This window comes from Limanda limanda, chromosome 17, assembly GCF_963576545.1.
Source record: "Limanda limanda chromosome 17, fLimLim1.1, whole genome shotgun sequence".
NCBI classification, from domain to species: Eukaryota; Metazoa; Chordata; class Actinopteri; order Pleuronectiformes; family Pleuronectidae; genus Limanda; species Limanda limanda.
This window is the reverse complement of record NC_083652.1, coordinates 16,948,092-16,968,340: the sequence shown is the minus strand read 5'-3', so window position 1 is coordinate 16,968,340 and position 20,249 is coordinate 16,948,092. Positions and strand designations below refer to the sequence as shown.

General features: G+C 40.6%; 2 protein-coding genes across 2 annotated transcripts; both read right to left on the bottom strand.

The window, feature by feature from the left end:
- Positions 1–886: 886 nt before the first annotated feature.
- LOC133023690 (adhesion G protein-coupled receptor E2-like) lies at positions 887–9,985 on the bottom strand. The gene is made up of 22 exons (XM_061090761.1): positions 9,955–9,985; positions 8,362–8,730; positions 8,092–8,223; positions 7,861–8,007; positions 7,650–7,775; positions 7,207–7,350; positions 6,940–7,089; positions 6,701–6,847; positions 6,555–6,592; positions 6,116–6,196; positions 5,037–5,066; positions 4,778–4,940; positions 4,568–4,681; positions 3,403–3,578; positions 3,154–3,330; positions 2,844–3,047; positions 2,299–2,540; positions 2,135–2,201; positions 1,949–2,040; positions 1,274–1,433; positions 1,053–1,118; positions 887–931 (listed from the first exon to the last, which is right to left on the bottom strand). Exons 1-22 carry the CDS (start codon positions 9,983–9,985, stop codon positions 887–889), a joined length of 2,901 nt encoding a protein of 966 aa, XP_060946744.1.
- A 2,286-nt stretch (positions 9,986–12,271) lies between these two features.
- Positions 12,272–15,028, bottom strand: LOC133023419 (GDP-L-fucose synthase-like). Its single transcript, XM_061090447.1, has 10 exons — positions 14,874–15,028; positions 14,346–14,460; positions 14,053–14,181; positions 13,837–13,910; positions 13,369–13,502; positions 13,213–13,277; positions 13,008–13,074; positions 12,766–12,845; positions 12,502–12,601; positions 12,272–12,327 (listed from the first exon to the last, which is right to left on the bottom strand). The coding sequence occupies exons 1-10, from the start codon at positions 15,026–15,028 to the stop codon at positions 12,272–12,274; spliced, it is 975 nt and encodes a 324-aa protein (XP_060946430.1).
- Positions 15,029–20,249: the final 5,221 nt, after the last annotated feature.

Genomic DNA, 20,249 nt, shown 5'->3' with positions numbered 1-20,249 from the left:
TACCAACTTTAGATGCTCTGCTTTGATATTTATCCAAATGATGTACTGGTTGTTTTCCACAGCCAATAAGAGCTGTTCAGATTTTACACCAGAACCCAAAACTGTCACAGAAACCAGTAAAATATGCAGTTGCTGTCATCTAGTGGTCGGTAGGGAGAACTGCACCAATATCAGTAAATGTGTCACGTTTGGGATTTGACTTACACATTTAAACTTAGCCCTGTTATGTTAATGATTTACTTCTTTAGAGATCAGACACGACGCTGCTGAAACTCTGTGGGATTTGTTATTCTTTACAGAGTTATAATTCGTAAAGTAGTTAAAAGAAAGAAAACTGATTCTTTTTCCGAGGAAATAAGAAATATTAATAAGGGACTTGCCCTCTGCCAAAATGGGGACTGCACGATATTGTTGCCTTCTAACAATGATAAAAAGGCAGATTTTGTACAGTATTACATAAATTTGAAGTTTGTCTGATGGAGACACGTGATACATAAAGAAGTCGGCTGACACTCCAACACTCATCTATTCCTTCAAAAGTTTGTGTGTATTCTAAGTAAGTGTGAGAAGTAAATATTATGTAAAAGACTGAGGTGTGTCAAGCTTTGCAAAACAAACTCAAGGGACAGGAGAGCCGAGTGTATTCTATGTAATTTACATATCAGTGCCCCAGCTCTCATGTAAACCCTATTCAAATGAGACGGTGAAGAAATCCAGACCATTTATTCAGAGCCTACTTCATGAGTATATAACTGCATGTTTGATATATAAGTCGCAGTTTAATAAGAAGGTCCTAAAAGCGGAATGATAATTCCAATACTAATAACGACACTACAGTTGCGGCAGGTATTAGGTTTATCATCCTGTTAAATCTCCCATGGCCTGTTTAATCTTCCTTGTCGAAGTCCTCGGACACTGAAGGAGCATCTTTCTGTTGAAATATATAATTTATACGTCATTAACAGACAGGTGACCTCCATGCAACATCGTACAAATTATAGTTTCACAAAGAGACTTTTTGTATAGTTAACATAAAACAGAATCAAGCTCACCACAGATCCTCCTTCTCTGGGCTTGTTGAAAGAACAAGTCAGCCATTTTATGTATTCCTCTCTCACCTATAGAAAAAACAATGAAATACAATCTGTTCAGAGTTGTGTGCTCATGCAAGTGAAAGGAGGGCAGGCTGTTCGGATTGCTGTCATTGTCAGTGGTGGCATCGTATGAAACATGTCAGATGTCAGGTTGACAAGAGCAGAGAGAGTGATGTTACCTCCTTGTTGAGCAGGCAGTGGACGATGAAGAGGAAGGTGCCCTGCTGGGAGTTAAGGAGTATGAAGAGGACCTGAAAGAAAAGATTCCCCTGGTACAGGCCCAGAATCCAGGTGCAGCCCAGGATGACGAACTGGGACAGGATCTTGAACACAATCAATCTGTGAACAAAACAAATACAAAGATGAGTGCAGGGCTGAGGATGGATCGTGATCGTGGTGGCAGCTGATCGTGGATTATGGTCACAATTAAGATATGCTTAGATATATAATATGTCTACTCTCTTATATGACACTCTTGGCACAGTATTGGCAATACCTTTATAAGACAAGATAAGATAAGATAAGATAAGATAAGACAAGATAAGATATGATAAGATACGATAAGATAAGATAAGATAAGATGAGATAATATAAGATAAGATAAGATAAGATAAGATAAGATAATACTCTACTCTAGTACTATTAGTCCCACAATGGGGAAATTTGAAATATTACAGCAAGAGTCAGACATAGGCATCAGTAAGTAATAATAGGAAATATGCGATCGTGTACGGAGATATAAAAATTATGAATGGAACATAAAACTAATACTGACAGTGTAAAAACAAGAAAAGAATGTGTGTGAATGGATTGCACATGAACCATTGTATTGCACAGACAGAATGAATATTCACCTTGTATCTTTAGACTGAGAGACGTCACTCTTCATGTTGGCCAGGGTCGGTCTCAGACTCCACAAAGTAGCACAGAACAAGATGCCGTTTAACTAACAGAGGGAAAAGAGTGAGATGAGTCTGGAGGAGGCCCGATGATCCTTCACTGCAGCTGCTTGTTTTAAATCACATAGATAGTGGACTCACACAAATGACGGTGATCACCGGCCCTGACAAAGCCCAGTTGAAGCCGCGTTCCTGCGACAGCCAGCACCTGCACAACACACAACAAACGATCCATTTTAAAATACAAAACCCTAATCACAAGCTCACAGTCTACCAACATGTGCATCACTGTTCATGCTACTCACACCTTGGCCTTTGTCGCACCATATCCATCAGAATACACGACAGCAGAAGTACCCACAATGACAAAGGGGACACCGTAGCCGACCAGGTAGAGAAGAGGCCTGGGGAGGCCATCACTCTGGATGACCTGCACTTTAGAGAGCCTCATGACCAGCAGGTAGAGCTGCAGTGCCTCCAGCAGCATCCACGAGAAACTCGCCACAATTAAGAAGTGGAGCAGGCCGGCCATGACAATGCAGGCCAGCTGTGGAAACACAGAAGAATCAATGAATTCTTCTGGAAACGGTTTGTAACCTACACCAAGGAGGCTGTGTTTTCACCCCTGTGTGTTTGTTTGTTTGTAGGTTCAAGTCCAAATGCTGGATCTGCACCTCATAGCCCTTTAACCCGCCCTTTTGGGATGTGTGCTAATATTGTACTGCATAGGTTCATACCCGGTCCATGGACGCATCGGTTCAGTACTTTTTGTGTAATTCCACTGACAAATTGACAAACAAGCACAATTCCTTTCGCAGTGGTAGCAATCTGCTTCTGGATCTTACTGTACCTCCCGTTCAACGTATTCGTCGTTCCACAGCAGCAGGAGATGAGATAAGGCGAGGTTGAGGCAGAGGTGAAGACGGGCGGTGTTGTTGATCTTGGGGTTCCAGCTGCACAGCAGGAAGGTGAGGATGGCGAGCGCAAAGAAGAACAGGCCGACAAAAACACACACCCGGTTCAGCCACTCTAAGAAGTCATCCTCCGGTGGAGGCTGAAAACACACGGAGCACAGGGCAACATATGATGTGACGAGAGTGATATTGGGTGTGGGAGCCCATATTCCCAAATACACATTCACACACTAATCGATGAAATACCTCCGCAATCTGCAGGATCAGGGCAAATGTGGAGAGATGGGTGCAGCTGCACACTGTGTAGTTTTCGTTTGTGAATGCAACCACACAGCCGTCGACTGACCACTGTACAGAGCTCCTCTCCTGTGTTTTGTCCTCCCAGTACACACAGGTAACCAAGCCAGACTCAAGCACTCTGTCCTGGAAAAAACAGAGAAATTTGTTTCTGATATAAAGTTTTGGATTCACAACAATTTCTGAGCCGGAGCGCACCTTCTTGTGAAAGATGGTGAAATTGACGGGCTGCGTGAGGTTGGTGTTGTTCATCAAGGGCAGGATGGCAGTGATCACGTCAGAGTACATCTCTGTCCTGTTTTCTGTATGGAAGTATTGATGACTGAGGAGACTCTCCATCCCCTGTAGCGTCATGAAGGCAACCGCTGCAGAATCTGGGAATTCATACACACGCGACATATCAACACTTACACACCCCATGTCGTGATTTTCTTCAATTATTCTACATTATGAGAGTGAATGTTTAAAAGTAAGCTGTCCTAAACACATGTGGGTGAATCTGGGTAATGTGGGAGACTGAAGCTTCAGTGTGTTTATTTCCTGGTCCAGCTAAATCTAGTCAACAGGATTTTTTACTATAAGTTAGCATGGACATCTTGTGACTGAAATCACATGACTTCATGGGGTTGATGTCACTGAAAGGGCGGGGCAAATGTCAATAAGCTTATTGTCTTTTTTTCATAATGCTTCTACCTAACGTGTAGAATCTGTGGCTGCAACACACCCGTTTTACCCATTCACTCATTCTCTGAATTAATCGGTCAAAGGGTGATTCTTACGTGCAGGGGTGCATAAATGTTTGCCAAGGGAACAATGTCTTTTTTGTCTGAGACACACCTTGGATTCGATCTATGCAGAGCCTGAACGCAAGTGACATGGTAATAAATCATTTCCATGGAAGAGCACAGGTGGCAAGGAAATGGTGATAAAATAACCGTGACACTTGTTCACAGGGATGTCTCATCTGTGGATCATACATGTACACATACAGTTAACCCATACATATGTTTGTTTTCTCTCATGTGTACCTGCTAACGTGCGCAGTACTCAAACCTGTAATTCCAGGTTGTAGCCAGACTGAAAATAGTTGTGGTGTTTAATCTGTGTAAATCTGAACAGGGATGTTGGACAGACCAAGGCTGTGTTTGAGAAGCATCAACCCACTCATGTCATCCACCTTGCTGCCAAAGTGGGAGGACTCTTTTTACACTTGAGGGAGAACCTTCAGTTTCTGGTGAGATAATGATGAAGTAGGATACAATGACTAATCCCATTCGTCAGAAAGTGCAAAGTGTTGCAGCAGAGTCTATTTTCTGAACCAGTTCATTATCGGCAGCCTTTTTAATTGTTCACGTTCACTCACCATTGTTGTTTTTGGCGAGACCTTCTAGGTCGATCTGCATGGTGTTTCCATTAGCAGAGAGAAGAGAGTTCTCCCCTAGGCTGTTTCCGGGTCCAATAGTTTCAAGACTTAAATCTAACACACACATTAATGTTACAACAGCTTTAATTGAAATCCTCCCGGTACACACACTGCAAAGGCCGGAAGTCAAGTCAGAAGAGTGGATCTTACCCAGAGTTGAACTCCTCACGTTGGTCTTGGATTGATTCTGACCTGAGACCACCATCCCGGACACTAAGCGGTCTGAGATTTCCAGCATCATACTGCCGGTGTCTCCATCGCCAGCACTGCTCATTTTGAATGACCTGGCATGTGGTCCAAATCCTACCACTTCCTTTAACAAGTCAAATATTTGTGAGAAATTACTCAGCAGGCTGATGTTGCGATCACAAATTAGTATAAAAAACGTTAAACACATTATTTGTTGTACCATAGATGCTGTGAAGCTGTTTGCCACAATCTGCAGAGGGAGCACAAGAGAGAGTGGGAGAATAAGGTAAATGCAGTGTCATCCAAATCCTGTATGATGGATTCTATATCGTGCTGGCATCTGATGGCGGTGGTGGACCACAACGAGGTGGCAGCTGATGTTGGATCATGATCGTGGTGGATGCAGACCATAGACTATTATTACATCAAGACTGCTTGTTATGTAATATTTATCCTCAGATACTCGACCATTACTGACAATAATCCATCAATTCATTGACCTTGCATTATGCTACAAAGTGTAGTGTATTCTAATCAATGCTGCAAATACTCTTATCTTGCTGATGTTCTCCTTTACACGTGGCACCTAGTGCACTTCTGTCCGACCTGGGAGAGGGATCCCTCACATGTGGCTCTCGCTGAGGTTTCTACATTCTTTTAACCCCTGTTAAAAGTTTTTTTTTTTTAGTTTTACTCTTGTTGAGGGTTAAGGGCAGAGGATGTCACACCTTGTAAAAGCCCTACGAGACCAATTGTGATTTGTGAATATGAGTCAAATACAATTTGATTGATGATTGATTGATCCACACAACATTAGCAAAACTTAAACTGGAGTTTAATCAATGTCCGGTTTATCTTAAGGGAACCAAGCTCTTCAGGAAACTTGTGTGACCAGGACCTTATCTTAAACATGCAATATGTAAGTTTGACCCATGAGGTCTCACAATCAAAACAATAACAAAAGTGTTGCAGAAAATCTCCCGGTGTCTAAGATGTCCTCTCATATTCTGAAGTCTGCTTTTCTGCGGGTCACACTTTAAACCCCCTGCAGATCATTTAGTCTATTGGTCTGCATCATATCATGATCCACAAATTGTGGTTTTCTCTTGGTTTGAACATTGTTGGAAACATTTTGGATGATGTACGAACATTATCATTATATGTTTGATCATTTGAAGACATTTTTAAGAAGAATTCTTATATATTATATCTTTGATGAAACCAATTAAAACTTAGCAGATACAATCTTGTCTTTTCAAAGGTTTCTACAGAGGAAACATCGCTGAGTTTTCCACTTACCGGTCCTGGTAAGACCAGGCCTGAATTGTTTTTCAGCTGTCGATCCATATTGCCAAGAAAAGCTCTCTCTGGGGTCTCTCCCTGCAGCCAATACGAAAAGTGTCACAGTTCATGTATAGTAATCACAATCACTGAATTTTGGGTGTGTGTGGTGCAGGACTAACTTTAAACTTAAATCCACCGTACTGAATGATTATAACACAAAAGGGCCACTATCCAAACTATTTCTTTGTGAATGTGATAAGTAGTAAGTCACGCCAATAGTATCTTTGATCTATCCACAAGCAATGACCCCTAGATTGGATTCTGACAGACTCCTAATACAGATTTTAAAGTTTTCTTGGTTTTAATTAAATTCTGTGTTGTCTTACACACGTGTTTTCGTGGAAAAGGGAAACTAGTTATTGCTATGACGATGTCACTTTGCCGTCATATTTACCTCTGGGACGTCTATCTCATCTAGAATCTTCTGAATACCTGATGAGTCGGTGCAGGAGAAAATAAAAAATAAAAAAATAGGATCTTCTTCACATCAGGACATGTCAGTGTGTTGCTACAGCTTCAACCGATTGCATCCAATCTTACTTTTACAATATGAAGTACCCAGCGTCCACACAATTCCTGTTGATGGGTAGAATCCCTCTGGACAAGAGCAATAGAAGGTCCCGGGGACATTGGTGCATGTAGTTTGTATTCCACATATTCCTGGTGTCTCAGTGCACTCATCTATATCTGTAGACAAAGAAAACACACACACATGAAAGTAATATCTATGATACTAAAATCATATGTCGAATAGGTCTATAGTCTGCGCACATACACACCTGTGCATGGGTTAGATTTGCTGGCTATATCCTTGGGTTTGATTTCCAGCCGAAAACCAGAGAAGCAGAAACAGAGATGCGCTCCGATGATGTTTGAGCAGTTGGAATAAGGTCCACAGATGCCATTGAATTGGACACACTCGTCAACATCTGCCAATTACAATTCAAACAATCAAACACACAATTTCACGTACGACTCTTGACATGTCTTAAGAGCAAGAAAAAGTTGACACTGGATTTTGCAGTTTTTCCAGCTGCTCCAAATACCGATACAGATGTTGATCTGGTCAGGCTCGAGCTCTGGGTCCGTTGGTTCATAGCCCGGTTGACACTTGCAGTTATGAGTGCCAGGTACATTGGTGCAAATAGAATCAGGGCCACAGATGGTGGGGCTGACACACTCGTCAATATCTGAGGAGAGAACAGTTAACACAGTGGGGACAAGGGTCACGTCTATGATGTGGATTTATACCAAAACCAAAGCACTGCAATAGTTTTTTGACCAGTGGAAAAGGGGCCTAAGTGTTAAACAGATGGGAATCTAAGTTCAAGTATTATATAGGAGTGTGTGGCGAAGAAAAGACTCAATGATCAATACTGTTTCTAATTGGCGACTCTGTCCAGTCAACAAGATCAAATTTGCCTGGTGATTGTTGTTTTATTAATTGTTCTCTAAAACACGGTTAAGTGTAACAGTGCTGTAAACATACCTTGGCAAATTGGTCTTGCCTCGAGTACAACTTTGTAGCCTTTATTGCATTTACACGAAAAGGTTGCTGGTGCGTTGGTACAGGTCCCCTGGTCTCCACAGGGTCTTTCAAGGCACTCGTTAATATCTATAAAGAAAAAAAGACAGCGATGCCACAGCAGCTCAAGAGAAACGCGCTCTCATTGAGATAGACAGTGTAGAGAGTTTTGTACCTATGCATTCGTTGGAAGTTCCAGCTGGTAAATTTGTATTTGTGGCAATGTATCCTTTCACACAGGTACAGACGTATGATCCCTGGTTGTTGGTACAATCGGAGGAAGGACCACAAGGTTCTGCAGTCGTCGAACACTCATTTATGTCTGTCGAGAGATGTTGCAGACAGGAGTTCCAGACGGGAAGTATAGCACATGCCCTCCAGTACAAATTTAATAAAATGCACTTACCAACACAACCGTACGAATCTCCAGTGGGTCGGTGTGCAGGAGGAATTTCATAACCGAGTACGCAAGAACAACCCCCCCCAGAAACGCAGACAGCAAGCGGTCCGCAGGATTCTGAGTTACACTCATAGTGATCTAAATAGAGTCAACACACACGCACACACAAACAACCCACAAATGATATTCATGGTGACAAGTAGGTCTCGTTAACTGCAGTTAGCAGCACATGGGTCAATATCAAGCAAAGAGTGTCCACGAGTAATCATTTCTTACAGGTAACATATCCTAAATTGCCATATGTGTGAGTTTCTGGTTTGTAGATGTAGAATCCTCCAGGACAGAGCACCACATTCATGGTGTTAGGATAATTAGTGCAGCCTCCAGCATGGCCATATGTAGTCCCTTGTGTTGGAGTTTCAGATTCATTTGTTGGATATGCAAATGAAGTATAAGCAGGATAAGGTGTCCCACCAGCAGGCCTAGTGGGGCATGAATTAATGATTCTGTCTCCACCAATCCCTGTGAAGCGCCACCACTTTTTGAGAAGTGGTGCATCGTTGTTTGGGTAGCCAGTGAAGGAGGTTGATTGAAATAATAGATTGCGCCATGGGTCAGTTATGGTCCCGTATCCGTTACAAGAACCTACGGGAAACAGCAGGAGGTGAAAGTGTGAGTGTTAAAAAAGAACCAACACAAACATTTCAACCATAGCCAAACTCTGATGTTTACAATTTAAATATCAGCCATACCATTAGGAAAGACGCAGTGGCCGAGGGGGAGGAGTGAACCTGTGAAGCACAAAGTGGAAACAAGTGTTTCTGCAAAGTAATGTCAGCGGTTTCAAAAAGGGAACTTCTCAACATACATCAAATACATGATGCATTTGCATATGTCCACGTCCAACTATTAACCAGAAGAATGTCTGCCTTATAATTCAACAAAGGAAAATTAATACATGGAAAATGTATGAACCCATTCATACACAAGAGAACATTTGCATTTGCTAGGCTACAAGATCACACTGCACATTATAGCATCACTTTGGGGTTCAAAATAATGTTTTTGGAAGCACAGCATACTTTTTTTTAAATGTACTTAAACTGATTTTGATATGACGTGATTGTCTTTTCACTTTGGATGTGAATCTGAATCCAGGTGCAGATTAAACTGATTCAGAGGATTTTGAAGCTGATTTGTCTCTTAGTGGATGTGTCCACAAGAACATACAAGTGTTCTGTAGTTTAATTTAGTGTAATAATGTATATCTATTACACAAAATGATTATATTTGATCAAGTACGTAGGCGAGAAAAGATCAAGAAAATTTGGATTTTTGGAATTACCAGTATTTCTATATGAATCTTTCTAAATATGCTGTATTGTCACATCAATTTTAATTAAAATGTAAATAATAACATACTGAATAACATAATAATAATAATAATAATAATATGACAATGAAAACAATGAAAATCAGTCTTTTTTTTAGCCGAGACGCTGTGGGACGAGCTCAAGAGACATTTTGACACCAGATGTCCTAAAAGTATGGCTGAGCTGAAACGGTTCTGTAGGAGCTATGGTCCAAAGTTACAGTTCGGATCTGCAGCTGATCTTGTTTTGGGATATTGCTTGTTTGATCTTCTTATCAAATACAAAGGCTCGCTTACTTTTTCCGCCACCATGGTAAAGAGTCGCACAACACAAAAATTACAATTGCTTGTGGGTTATAATCGTAAACACATCGTGTGCTTCTTTCCTGGAGACTTAGACGAAGATCAGATCCCGTATACCCAGATACAAATCAAAGTGGAAAATCAGGTCAATCTTAATTATCTTGCCTCTGTATAGAAAACATGAATAAACTTACCTAAGAGAAGTATGCAGGTGCAGCAGTTCATCATGGCAGGTCGCTCTCAGTCAAACAGCAATTGTGTCTGTTAAAGCTACCTCCCATGTAGATTTTAGAAATTTGCACTGCAGCCAAAAGTTGTTTTTACAAGGTTTGGCACCAATGCAAAAAACAATGCAAATTCACTTTCTTGCCATGGAAAAGCTTTAAGTTTAACAAAGCTCCTGTCAAGACGTGAGGAGGGGAGAGTGCTCACTGCACTGCAATCAAAAAGGACTGAAGATGAAATGGTCGAATGCAGACACAGAACTTATAGTGGCAGTTTGTCATGATGCTTTACCTTATATTGTCTAATCTTAGTGTCATGTTATGATATGTTGTGTTGTGCCATGTTTAATTTGTGTTGTGTTATCTTATATTTGTGTTGTGTCATGTCATGTTCTGTCATGTTATATTAGAGTAATGTTAAGTTATTTTGTGTTGTTTCATATTCTGTCATTTTATAATTGTGTTATGATGTGTCATATTTTATTTGTGTTGTATTATGTTGTGTTACAATACGTTATGTTTTGTTGAACAAATCTAAGAGATTCCCCCTGGACGGAAGAGAACTTAAGTCTTCAGTCTTCCAACTGATTTTGTAAAACCAAATAAGTAAAATGTTAAGCTAAATTTAATATTAAGCTAAAAAAACAGTTATGTGTCATAGCATGATGAGTTAGAGGGGGGTAATATAATAGTAAAGTATATGAGCTCAGGGGAATCAAATGCACCAATCTGTTGTATTTACCTGAGATACAAATAGTGAAGCACCTCAGGAGACGCCGTGCACGCGTGCAGTTTTGTCTTGTAAAACTGACTTGATGGAGAAGGTTTCATGTAAATATCTAACAAATCCCTGCGAATACAAATGAAGAAGAAACAGGACTTGTGCTTTTAAAGGCAACAGCTGCCAAACGTGAGAAGGAACCTATAAACTTGCCCTTAACAAATAAAATTGCCTGCTATTGCCTAGCTCGACCATATCTGGAGCTTCCTTCTATGGGGTTCCAAATGTAAATATTAATTCACAATGTTTTCGCTGATATATTTAAAATATTTAGCTCACTTTCCTCACGTTTAGAATATTGTCCTCACATTCAAGACAGAAATTCATGTTATATATAAGTTGAATGTTAAATGATATATCAATATGTAGAAGTTAAATGTTAAACATAAATATTCAATCTAAATCTAAATGTTAAATCTAATTATTAAATGTTAAAAGTTAAATCGAAATATTAATTACAAATTTGAAGGTTGAATCTAAATGGAATTGTTATGTCTTAATGTAAATGTTAAATGTTAAATATAAATGTAAATGTTTCATCTAAAATGTTAATGTTAAATCTAAATGTTAAATGTCAATGTAAAGCTAAATATTTAGGAAATATGCAAATAGCTTACGCCACTTGAACTGGCGTCAGGGCACACAGCTCCGCCCACACTACAGACCAATGGGTCGTGGCTGTCTCTCTTCAGATCACAGAAAGACAGCAGCAAAGAAAAGTGAAGAAAGTGAGATATATTTTTACATATATCAGCAAAGCATTGTGAATGAATATTTATATAATACCCCATATCCTTCATGTTCAACGGTTGCTACACAAACGTTGTAATAACACTTTAAATTCAATCAAGCCTCAAGCTGTTACACACTCATAGATATAAGTTCCCTAAATGTGCCTGATGTGTGTCATCAAGAGCCATGAATATTTCAGTGGGGGGGAGGGGGGGGACTTGAAAACATCTCACAATGTTAAAGAAAGTCAAAACTAATTCATGGATCCGCCACTGAGCTTTATCTACATCATGATTCTTTCCTTGCCCATATAAAAGAATATTCCATCCAATTCTATGGTCATCCATTCCTTCATTGTGTAATCTTTGATGCAAATAATCCAACAAATAAGCAAACAGGTGAAAACATACCCTGTGCTTTTCCAAATTTGTAACTGAAATACTTTTGATATCATTCAGTTTTATCTGCATTGCACCAAATAACAACAGCAGTATCTGTTAATACTGGTTATGTTTGAACTGCACATCATCTTACTATTTATCTGTGTTCTGATACTTATAGTTTCTTCAATATTAAATACAAACAACAGCATTTTAAAAAAAAAATCTTCTTTATTGCTTAGATCAGGGTTAGAATGACCTTAAGGTTTCATAAATTATATCAACCACCGCTAATTTTCATATGAATCCAAAAAGAAAACCTACAAAATTGGAAATCCGAAACATTGATTTAGAAAGAAACATATAATTAGATATTTATGAAACGTGTATACATTTATTTGTTTGCAGTGTTGTAGTTCTCCACGAACCAGTCGCAGGTCATCTTTATGGCTGGAAAGACAGAAACAAGGACAGGTTACCTTCACTTGGATACATAAAGTTTACACAACTCCACATGTACTGATCGATTTGTCCTGCTGCCACACAACACTTAGCATTAAGTAGAATGCATAAATATTACATATCCATTTCATCGTTAAGATGCACAGCACAATTGACTCTGACCTTCTCTAACGGGTGTGAAGGCGAAGTCAGGAAGGTAGCCTCTCAGCTTGGCGATGTTGGCCGTTTTCTTCAATTGGCCGTCAGACATGGTGTTGTCGTACTGATGGGAAGAGTCAAGGGAAAACCAACATGGTCATGGTGGCTGTTTTGACCTGAACAGGCTGCAGTATAGTCTGGCTCCACTTACTTCCACAGCCACACATATTTTGTTCATTCGCAAATAATTTGGAGCTGAATCGCTGGATGTTAATGTTTGAAAGATACCTCTATTTTGCCCTTGAAGTCCAAACACTCTGCTACCATCTCGACGGCCTCTTTGATGGAGATCTCCTCTTCCGCCCCCACTGAAATGAAACCAACAGTGAAAAATGAATGAGCAGTGCACAAAGTGTGTCACTCCTGTATGTTTCGAATTAATAACTAAAATCCTACTTGTGTTGTATCACCTAAGATATTTACAATGTGCACATTATGCAAATGAAGGGTGAGCGCGGCGCTGTGCTCACCAGAGATGATAAGAGGCTCGACCTCTTTATATTCTCTCATGACCCAAATTATTACACGAGCCATGTCCTGAGAATAAACACAAACAATTGAACTTTCTTATTAGACATGTTAAATTGTGTTCATTGTGTTACAAGATTTTCTAAGTTGCCATTAAAAACATGTACTGTTCATTCACACGCAGGTTCCAACGCACAGATACTTTACCAGAGAATAGATGAACTGCCTACGAGCCTTTCCAGAGCCACACATGTTCATCTGAGTTCCATCCACTGTGAGAGACAGAGGAGAAAATCCACTCTTTAACTGCTTGTAGTCTGTGTGTGGGAATCATTGATGGATCAGTACTAGCGAGTTTCTCACGTTTGGCTTTGTAAGTCTTGCCAATGACGGCTGACAGCACATGGCCATTTTCTGCAGTGAAGTTGTCATGGGGCCCGAACACATTGGTCGGGATAACCGATGTGAAACAGCGTCCATACTGCTGAAAGTATGCCCTGTCAACACACACGCACACACACACAAACACACACACATACACACACACACACACACACACACTCACACACACACACACAGACACATGATCACACACAAAGGATCAGACTAAGTTCAGTTGAAGCGCTCAACTTCAGAACAGACATTAGGTCAGGTAGTGAACTGGTCTGAAATGAGAGAAGTTAGTGGTATTTGTGCACCTGGAGCTCATTGTATTACAGACTATGAGACATTTTGAATAGTGCAGCTGCTAAACTACAGGATGAATAAAAGCAAACAAAAGCAAACCGGTCAAACAAATCTTCAGAACACATCCCTGTTTATACTGCTTACCTGTTTCTAATGTCTATCATTCTTTTAGCATATGCGTATCCATAGTTGGACTGATGAGGTGGCCCCTCGTGAACCTTGAAGAGTGGAGAATCACAGTAAAGATCAAGTTACACCAGTTTTATTCATCCTAATAAGTTCGTTCAGGGTTTGGTGTCATTGAGACAATCGCTACAACATAGACTATACAATATAATAACACGCCTTAAAGAGGCTCACCATGGTCTCGTCGATGGGATATGTAATTTTGTCAGGGAAGATACAATTTGACAGGCAAGACACGACCTTGGTGACGTCCATCTCATGGGCTGTGTGCAGTACATTGTCATCGATCTTCACGTTTTCCCTCTGTGAAGGTGTCAGACTGTCAGTGACTGACCATCACAGTTAAAAAGATCATATTTTCCATCGACCAGATTTTTACAGTAAGGTTAAAATAGACTCTGCTGCAACACTTTGCACTTTCTGACGAATGGGATTAGTCATTGTATCCTACTTCATCATTATCTCACCAGAAACTGAAGGTTCTCCCTCAAGTGTAAAAAGAGTCCTCCCACTTTGGCAGCAAGGTGGATGACATGAGTGGGTTGATGCTTCTCAAACACAGCCTTGGTCTGTCCAACATCCCTGTTCAGATTTACACAGATTAAACACCACAACTATTTTCAGTCTGGCTACAACCTGGAATTACAGGTTTGAGAACTGCGCACGTTAGCAGGTACACATGAGAGAAAACAAACATATGTATGGGTTAACTGTATGTGTACATGTATGATCCACAGATGAGACATCCCTGTGAACAAGTGTGACGGTTATTTTATCACCATTTCCTTGCCACCTGTGCTCTTCCATGGAAATTATTTATTACAATGTCACTTGCGTTCAGGCTCTGCATAGATTGAATCCAAGGTGTGTCTCAGACAAAAAAGACATTGTTCCCTTGGCAAACATTTATGCACCCCTGCACGTAAGAATCACCCTTTGACCGATTAATTCAGAGAATGAGTGAATGGGTAAAACGGAGGTAAGAAGCAACTTACCTTAGATCTCCATCCTTAGTAGAGATGAAGAACCACTCTTCTCCCTCAAGTTTTCCACCTTCATTTAGCACCACATGCTCGATGGCTTTGCCGATGAGCCCAGATGCACCGGTCACCAGGACACGTTTGGGCTGTGCGTTGCTCTCTGAGGCCATCGTCTATATCTTCACTGTCTTTAGGGGGACTATGTTTAACAACATTTTGAACCACAACAAACATGCAAAAAATATGTTTAGAAATCCACCATAGAATAAATATTAACTCTTCATTGTTTGTGAGCTGGAACTTTATTGCAGAATGTGAGTAAAAACGTTATCATCCCACCTGGTTTATGTGCAGTTCATATTTTATAGTCAGTGTTGTTCATAAAAATAAACTGACTTTTCTTTATTCTTGTCCATGTGAGTTTGATGATTAACTTAACATCTTTTATAGTTTTTTTTATACCTTGTGATTCCACAAAGCATTACTGCATTATCTTATGACTAGCCCAACACCAGTAGCAGCAAACTGGGACAACTACCAAACAACATTTTAAACCACAACAAACCTGCCAAAAGTATGTTTAGTAATCCACCATAGAATATATATTAATTGAATATTTAATGATTTTTCTACCCATTTTATCGTGCCCTCAGACAACTCCTTACTTAGGAACAATGTTGTTTGTTACTGAATGGCAGTATTACTACTTACTGTAGCCACTAGGTGGCCTGTGCACTGGTGTGATATGTAAAAGGGCTCCAGTGTGTATCCAGGCTGTGTTTCACAAACAACAGTTCCAATACAATGAGTGGTATAGGGGCACCGTGAAGCAGCAAAATACACAAAATATGGTTCTGTTGTGAATACAATTTTTTTACGTCTGTATGTTTTGCGATATGATTGTTGTCCTTGCAAGCTGGTCAGGAAATCTCCAACAAGAGGACCTGTTGCCTGAGGTTATGTTGATGAAACTATATCACTGCTGGTCAGCTCATGCAATCTTGTGAAGTTTTGCTTTTCATATTAAATGGGCAAGTGATTATCTTGTCTTGAAGAACCTGAGGGAACGTGCGTGCAAACAAGAGTCCGCACGTCTCTTCTCTCCTCAAGAGATTAATGGACCTTGACTTTGAGTGCAAGTCAAACTTAAGCATGAGGACTGTTCTCTTCCTCACTATGTGACTGGACATTGTTCTTCTCTTAACCTTTAATTAGTATTTACATCTTTTGCTGATATTTTTTTAGATTTCCAATTATACTGATAAAAGGTCATTTTTTAAGCTGGTTGGTTAGAAGTTAAATTATACGCACAATTATGTGACCTTCTTCTTATTACATTTTTATCTCAGGTCCTGGTTTCAGATAGGGCATTATGTTGCCGAGTTTTAATAATGTTTGACTAAGTTGAAATTCTGGTCAGTGTCCAAATATCACCATGTACTTAAAGCGTTGTGAAACTGTATCGTGTTAAACAGGTAAACATGTGTTCACAGTAAATTACATTCGAGTGAGACCTGTGTCCAGACGTTTTACAGAAACCCAAAGATCTAAAACGCAGAAAACATAACTAAAACAGGATTGCTTTTTTATGAATAAATAAATCTGATCAACATAAATGTACTACATTCATGTCCTCTCTAAAGGGAGATGAACCCAATAATTACATAAATATTTTCTTCAATTTATACAGTAAACACAAACATTTCTAATGACTTTGTGTTCCTTACCTGTGTGTTCGAGAGCTGAAGGAAGAGTGAGCCACAGTGACAAATTTCCAAGCAGAAATCACCTTCCAAATCCTGTTCATCAAGTTTTTCAATCTTTTTTTTTGAAGCTCCACCCCCCCACTGATAACGTTTACTGGTTAACTGTCTTTGACTAATGACAAAGGTTAATGTTTGTGTACAGTTTCACAAAGCAGAAGTGGGAATTTCAGATCGAAGGTGACACAATAAGAAAATAAAAATAAGCATCAAAAAGATTTGCACACATCATGGGAAATGAATGAGTGGACAGAGTGGTTACGGTTGTAGGATCGATGCAAATTCAAAAGCCATGGAACATGATGGTCCACCATGAAGGATAGTTATATATTCATCATGCTGAGGGAGAGAGTGTGATGTGAGTCATAGAGAGGGCAAGCACACACAAAGAACTTCTCTGTCCTGTCCTGTCCTATCTCTCATTGTGACTGGCTGACAGACATCACTTCTCAAGGGTGGAATCTAGCTGCTGTGTTTGTATGAAAAGTGTTTGAATAATTGTCAAATTAATCACATCACCAAGTCTGACCACAATCTCCTGCCGTAGTCCTCCAGCGCGAAAGTTTACCTGCCTGCGGGTGAAGAAGGAGCGAAGTGATGAGTGAGGAGACAGACCCCGGTGTGCTTAACGGCAAATTTAGATTTAAGAGCTTCCGAATGGCAGTTTAGATAAAACCAGAGTTGTTTGTACATACTGCAGTGATGAACTGTCTTTCCACCGTAGTACAACGAGTCTGAAGTACCATCTCCGTGCAAAGCACCTCTTTGCTAACACAGATGCTAACACCGAGACGAGTTCAAGCCGTGCTCGTCAAGCTTCGCTGGCGGAGTGCAGCAGAGCCGGCTCTGTCAACAAGACGACAACAGCTAGGCTAACTAATGCTATCGCTAAATGGGTCGCAACAGACTGCAGACCCATCAACATCGTTGAAGACAAGGGGCTTCGAGACATTATCCAGATCACCTCAGGGGACCCATCCTACAAAACGCCTTCGAGGGGAACTATTGTCACAAGAATCCATGAACTCTATGGAAGTGAAAAGGCAACGAAAGTGGAGCAGCTGGCACGAGCTTCATTTATTGCACTGACAGGAGACCACTGGACATCAGTAAGCAACCATAACTACCTCGGCATAACAGCTCATCTAATAGATGATAATTGGCAGCTGCACTCGTTTGCGTTAGGTGTAGTGAAAACAGAGGAGAGGCATTTCGCCGAAGCATGCGCTCGCCAGTTTCTTGACGTTGCTAAAGAGTGGGGGATAACGGACAGGGTCATCACTATTGGAACAGATAGTGCTCGTAATATGGTAGCGGCAGCCAGGAGTCTACCAGTCGAGCATATGCCTTGTGTAGCGCACATTATACAGCGAACGATCACAGTGTCTCTCCGTGACAGCGGGTTTGATGGTGCATTAGCCAAGTGCCGTAAAATAGTCGGACATTTTAAACACAGTCCTGCAAACACAGCAGAGCTGAAAGTTCAGCAAGCTTCCCATGGACAGACAGAGGAGTCAGTCATCCAGGATGTATCCACACGCTGGAATTCAACACTGGAGATGATAAAGCGTATCCAGCACAACAAAGAGCCACTGAAGGCAACACTTGCCCAGCAGAAGCACAACTTGGCCACGCTAACCTCAGCTGAATATGACAGGCTAGCAAATTTGGAAACACTGCTGGAGCCATGCAGGTAAAGTGATTTTCCTAGTCTCAACTCATTTATTTTCTCCAATATATTTTATTTTAGAAATAATTTTAGGCCTGTCCACTATATGGGTGTTATGAATGAAAAAAGTAGTCTATAATTCTGTCTTGTTTGTGTGTTTGAAGGTATGTTACTGAGCTCTTGGGGGGTGACAAATATGTGTCCTGCTCTGTGGTCCTGCCTGCACTCTGCCATCTTCTGCGTACAATGGAGATTTCAGATGTTGACCCTGCCTACATAGTGTGCTTCAAGGCTGCATTCAAAGGGAACCTGAACACACGAAAGGAGAACACAAACCTGTCATGGTTAAAGCTAGCAACAGCTCTAGATCCCAGATTCAAGGACCTCAGGTGCCTGCCCAAAGCAGAGAGGGAAGAGGTGTGGCAAAAGCTGAGTCAGATGCTGAAGGACAGAGAAAATGAATCACAGCCCTGCAGCGATGAAATGGAACCAGAACCACCAAAGAAGAAAGTGGCTCTCCTACTGTTGGGGTCAGAGTCAGAGTCTGATGAGGATGCAGATTTTAATGACAAAACTCAGGACAGGTATAGGGCAGAGCCCAGTGTCAGCATAGACACATGTCCACTTCAGTTGTGGTCAGCACACACTGGTGCCCATGGTAGGATGGCACATCTTGCACAAAAGTACTTGGCCACACCTGCCTCAACAGTGCCATGTGAGAGACTATTTTCTTTGGCAGGCCACATTGTACAGAAGAAGAGGTCAGCTTTGTCATCTGAAAATGTCAACAAGCTAGTTTGCCTGAGTAACTGGTTAAAAGAAAAGTAGACGATTAATTGGTTGACTGAAGTCATGTCGCACAACACCTTTGCACACAGTTATTGTTATTGAAATAAGTGTGTAAAAAGGACTGTTCACTTTGTTTCTTTTAAAGGGACTCTTACCTTTGTTGCATTTGAGAATTACAGCACATTCGAATCATCCCGCCTTCCTCCAATGCCCCACCCCCTCGTTCCCATCCGCGGTGTTTTTTCTTTTGTTTTTCCCCCTGGGAGCGGCTGTTTCAGTACGCCGTGGACCACTTTGGTCTGCCATCGTCAGTCGATACGGTCGATACGGTCGCTACTCGCTACTGTCTGCCGTGGAATCAAAACAAACCCTATAGTTGAGGACGCGCCTTGATGACGCGGGCCCTCAAAGTTTACAGACAAGCTGTTTATATTTACTTTGTAGCAGAAGATAACAGTTTCTCATATGCTTGTCTTCTATTTTAGTTGGCAGCTCGTTATGGATGTTGTTGGCAAGGCCAAGCACTCCATGAGACTTTGTATTCATTCTAATGATGAGGCCCTTTAATCAGTCAAACCTCTATGCAGTCATAGAGTAGAGCCCAAATTCAGAGGCGTGTTTACTACAGTGGCACACAGGTGCCCGTGATGAGCAGGTTAAAAAAAAGACTGTTTGCATTGTATGGGTGTTGTTGCTCTGTGAATTAAGATATTCTAATTGGCTGAGATGTAAAATAAAGTTTTAAAAAGCCCTAACCACTTTGTCATACATTTCTTTATTCAAACACCGTAATTGTAAATAGCAGTATTTTAATTGTGTGATTAATCATGATTAATCACAGCCTATTGACTTGATTAACTTGATTAATTTTTTTAATCGATTAACAGCCCTAGTTTAAACACTTTTTGGAGAATAGGCATTTTTAAATGTTCTTCATGAAGTCCCATGGGCATGATTTCACAAAAAAGAAAATTGAACTGAAGTGTGTATGAAACTGTTTAACTCAGGGTTCTTCAACGTTTTTCAGTTCAAGGACCCCCAAACTGATGGAGAGATGGAGCAGGGACCCCCTACTATATATATTGTATAAAATTGGGCCTAGTGTCATGTATAAACATAGCTACCCTGTTATTGTGCATTCAATACTAAGCTATTCAAATAATACACAGG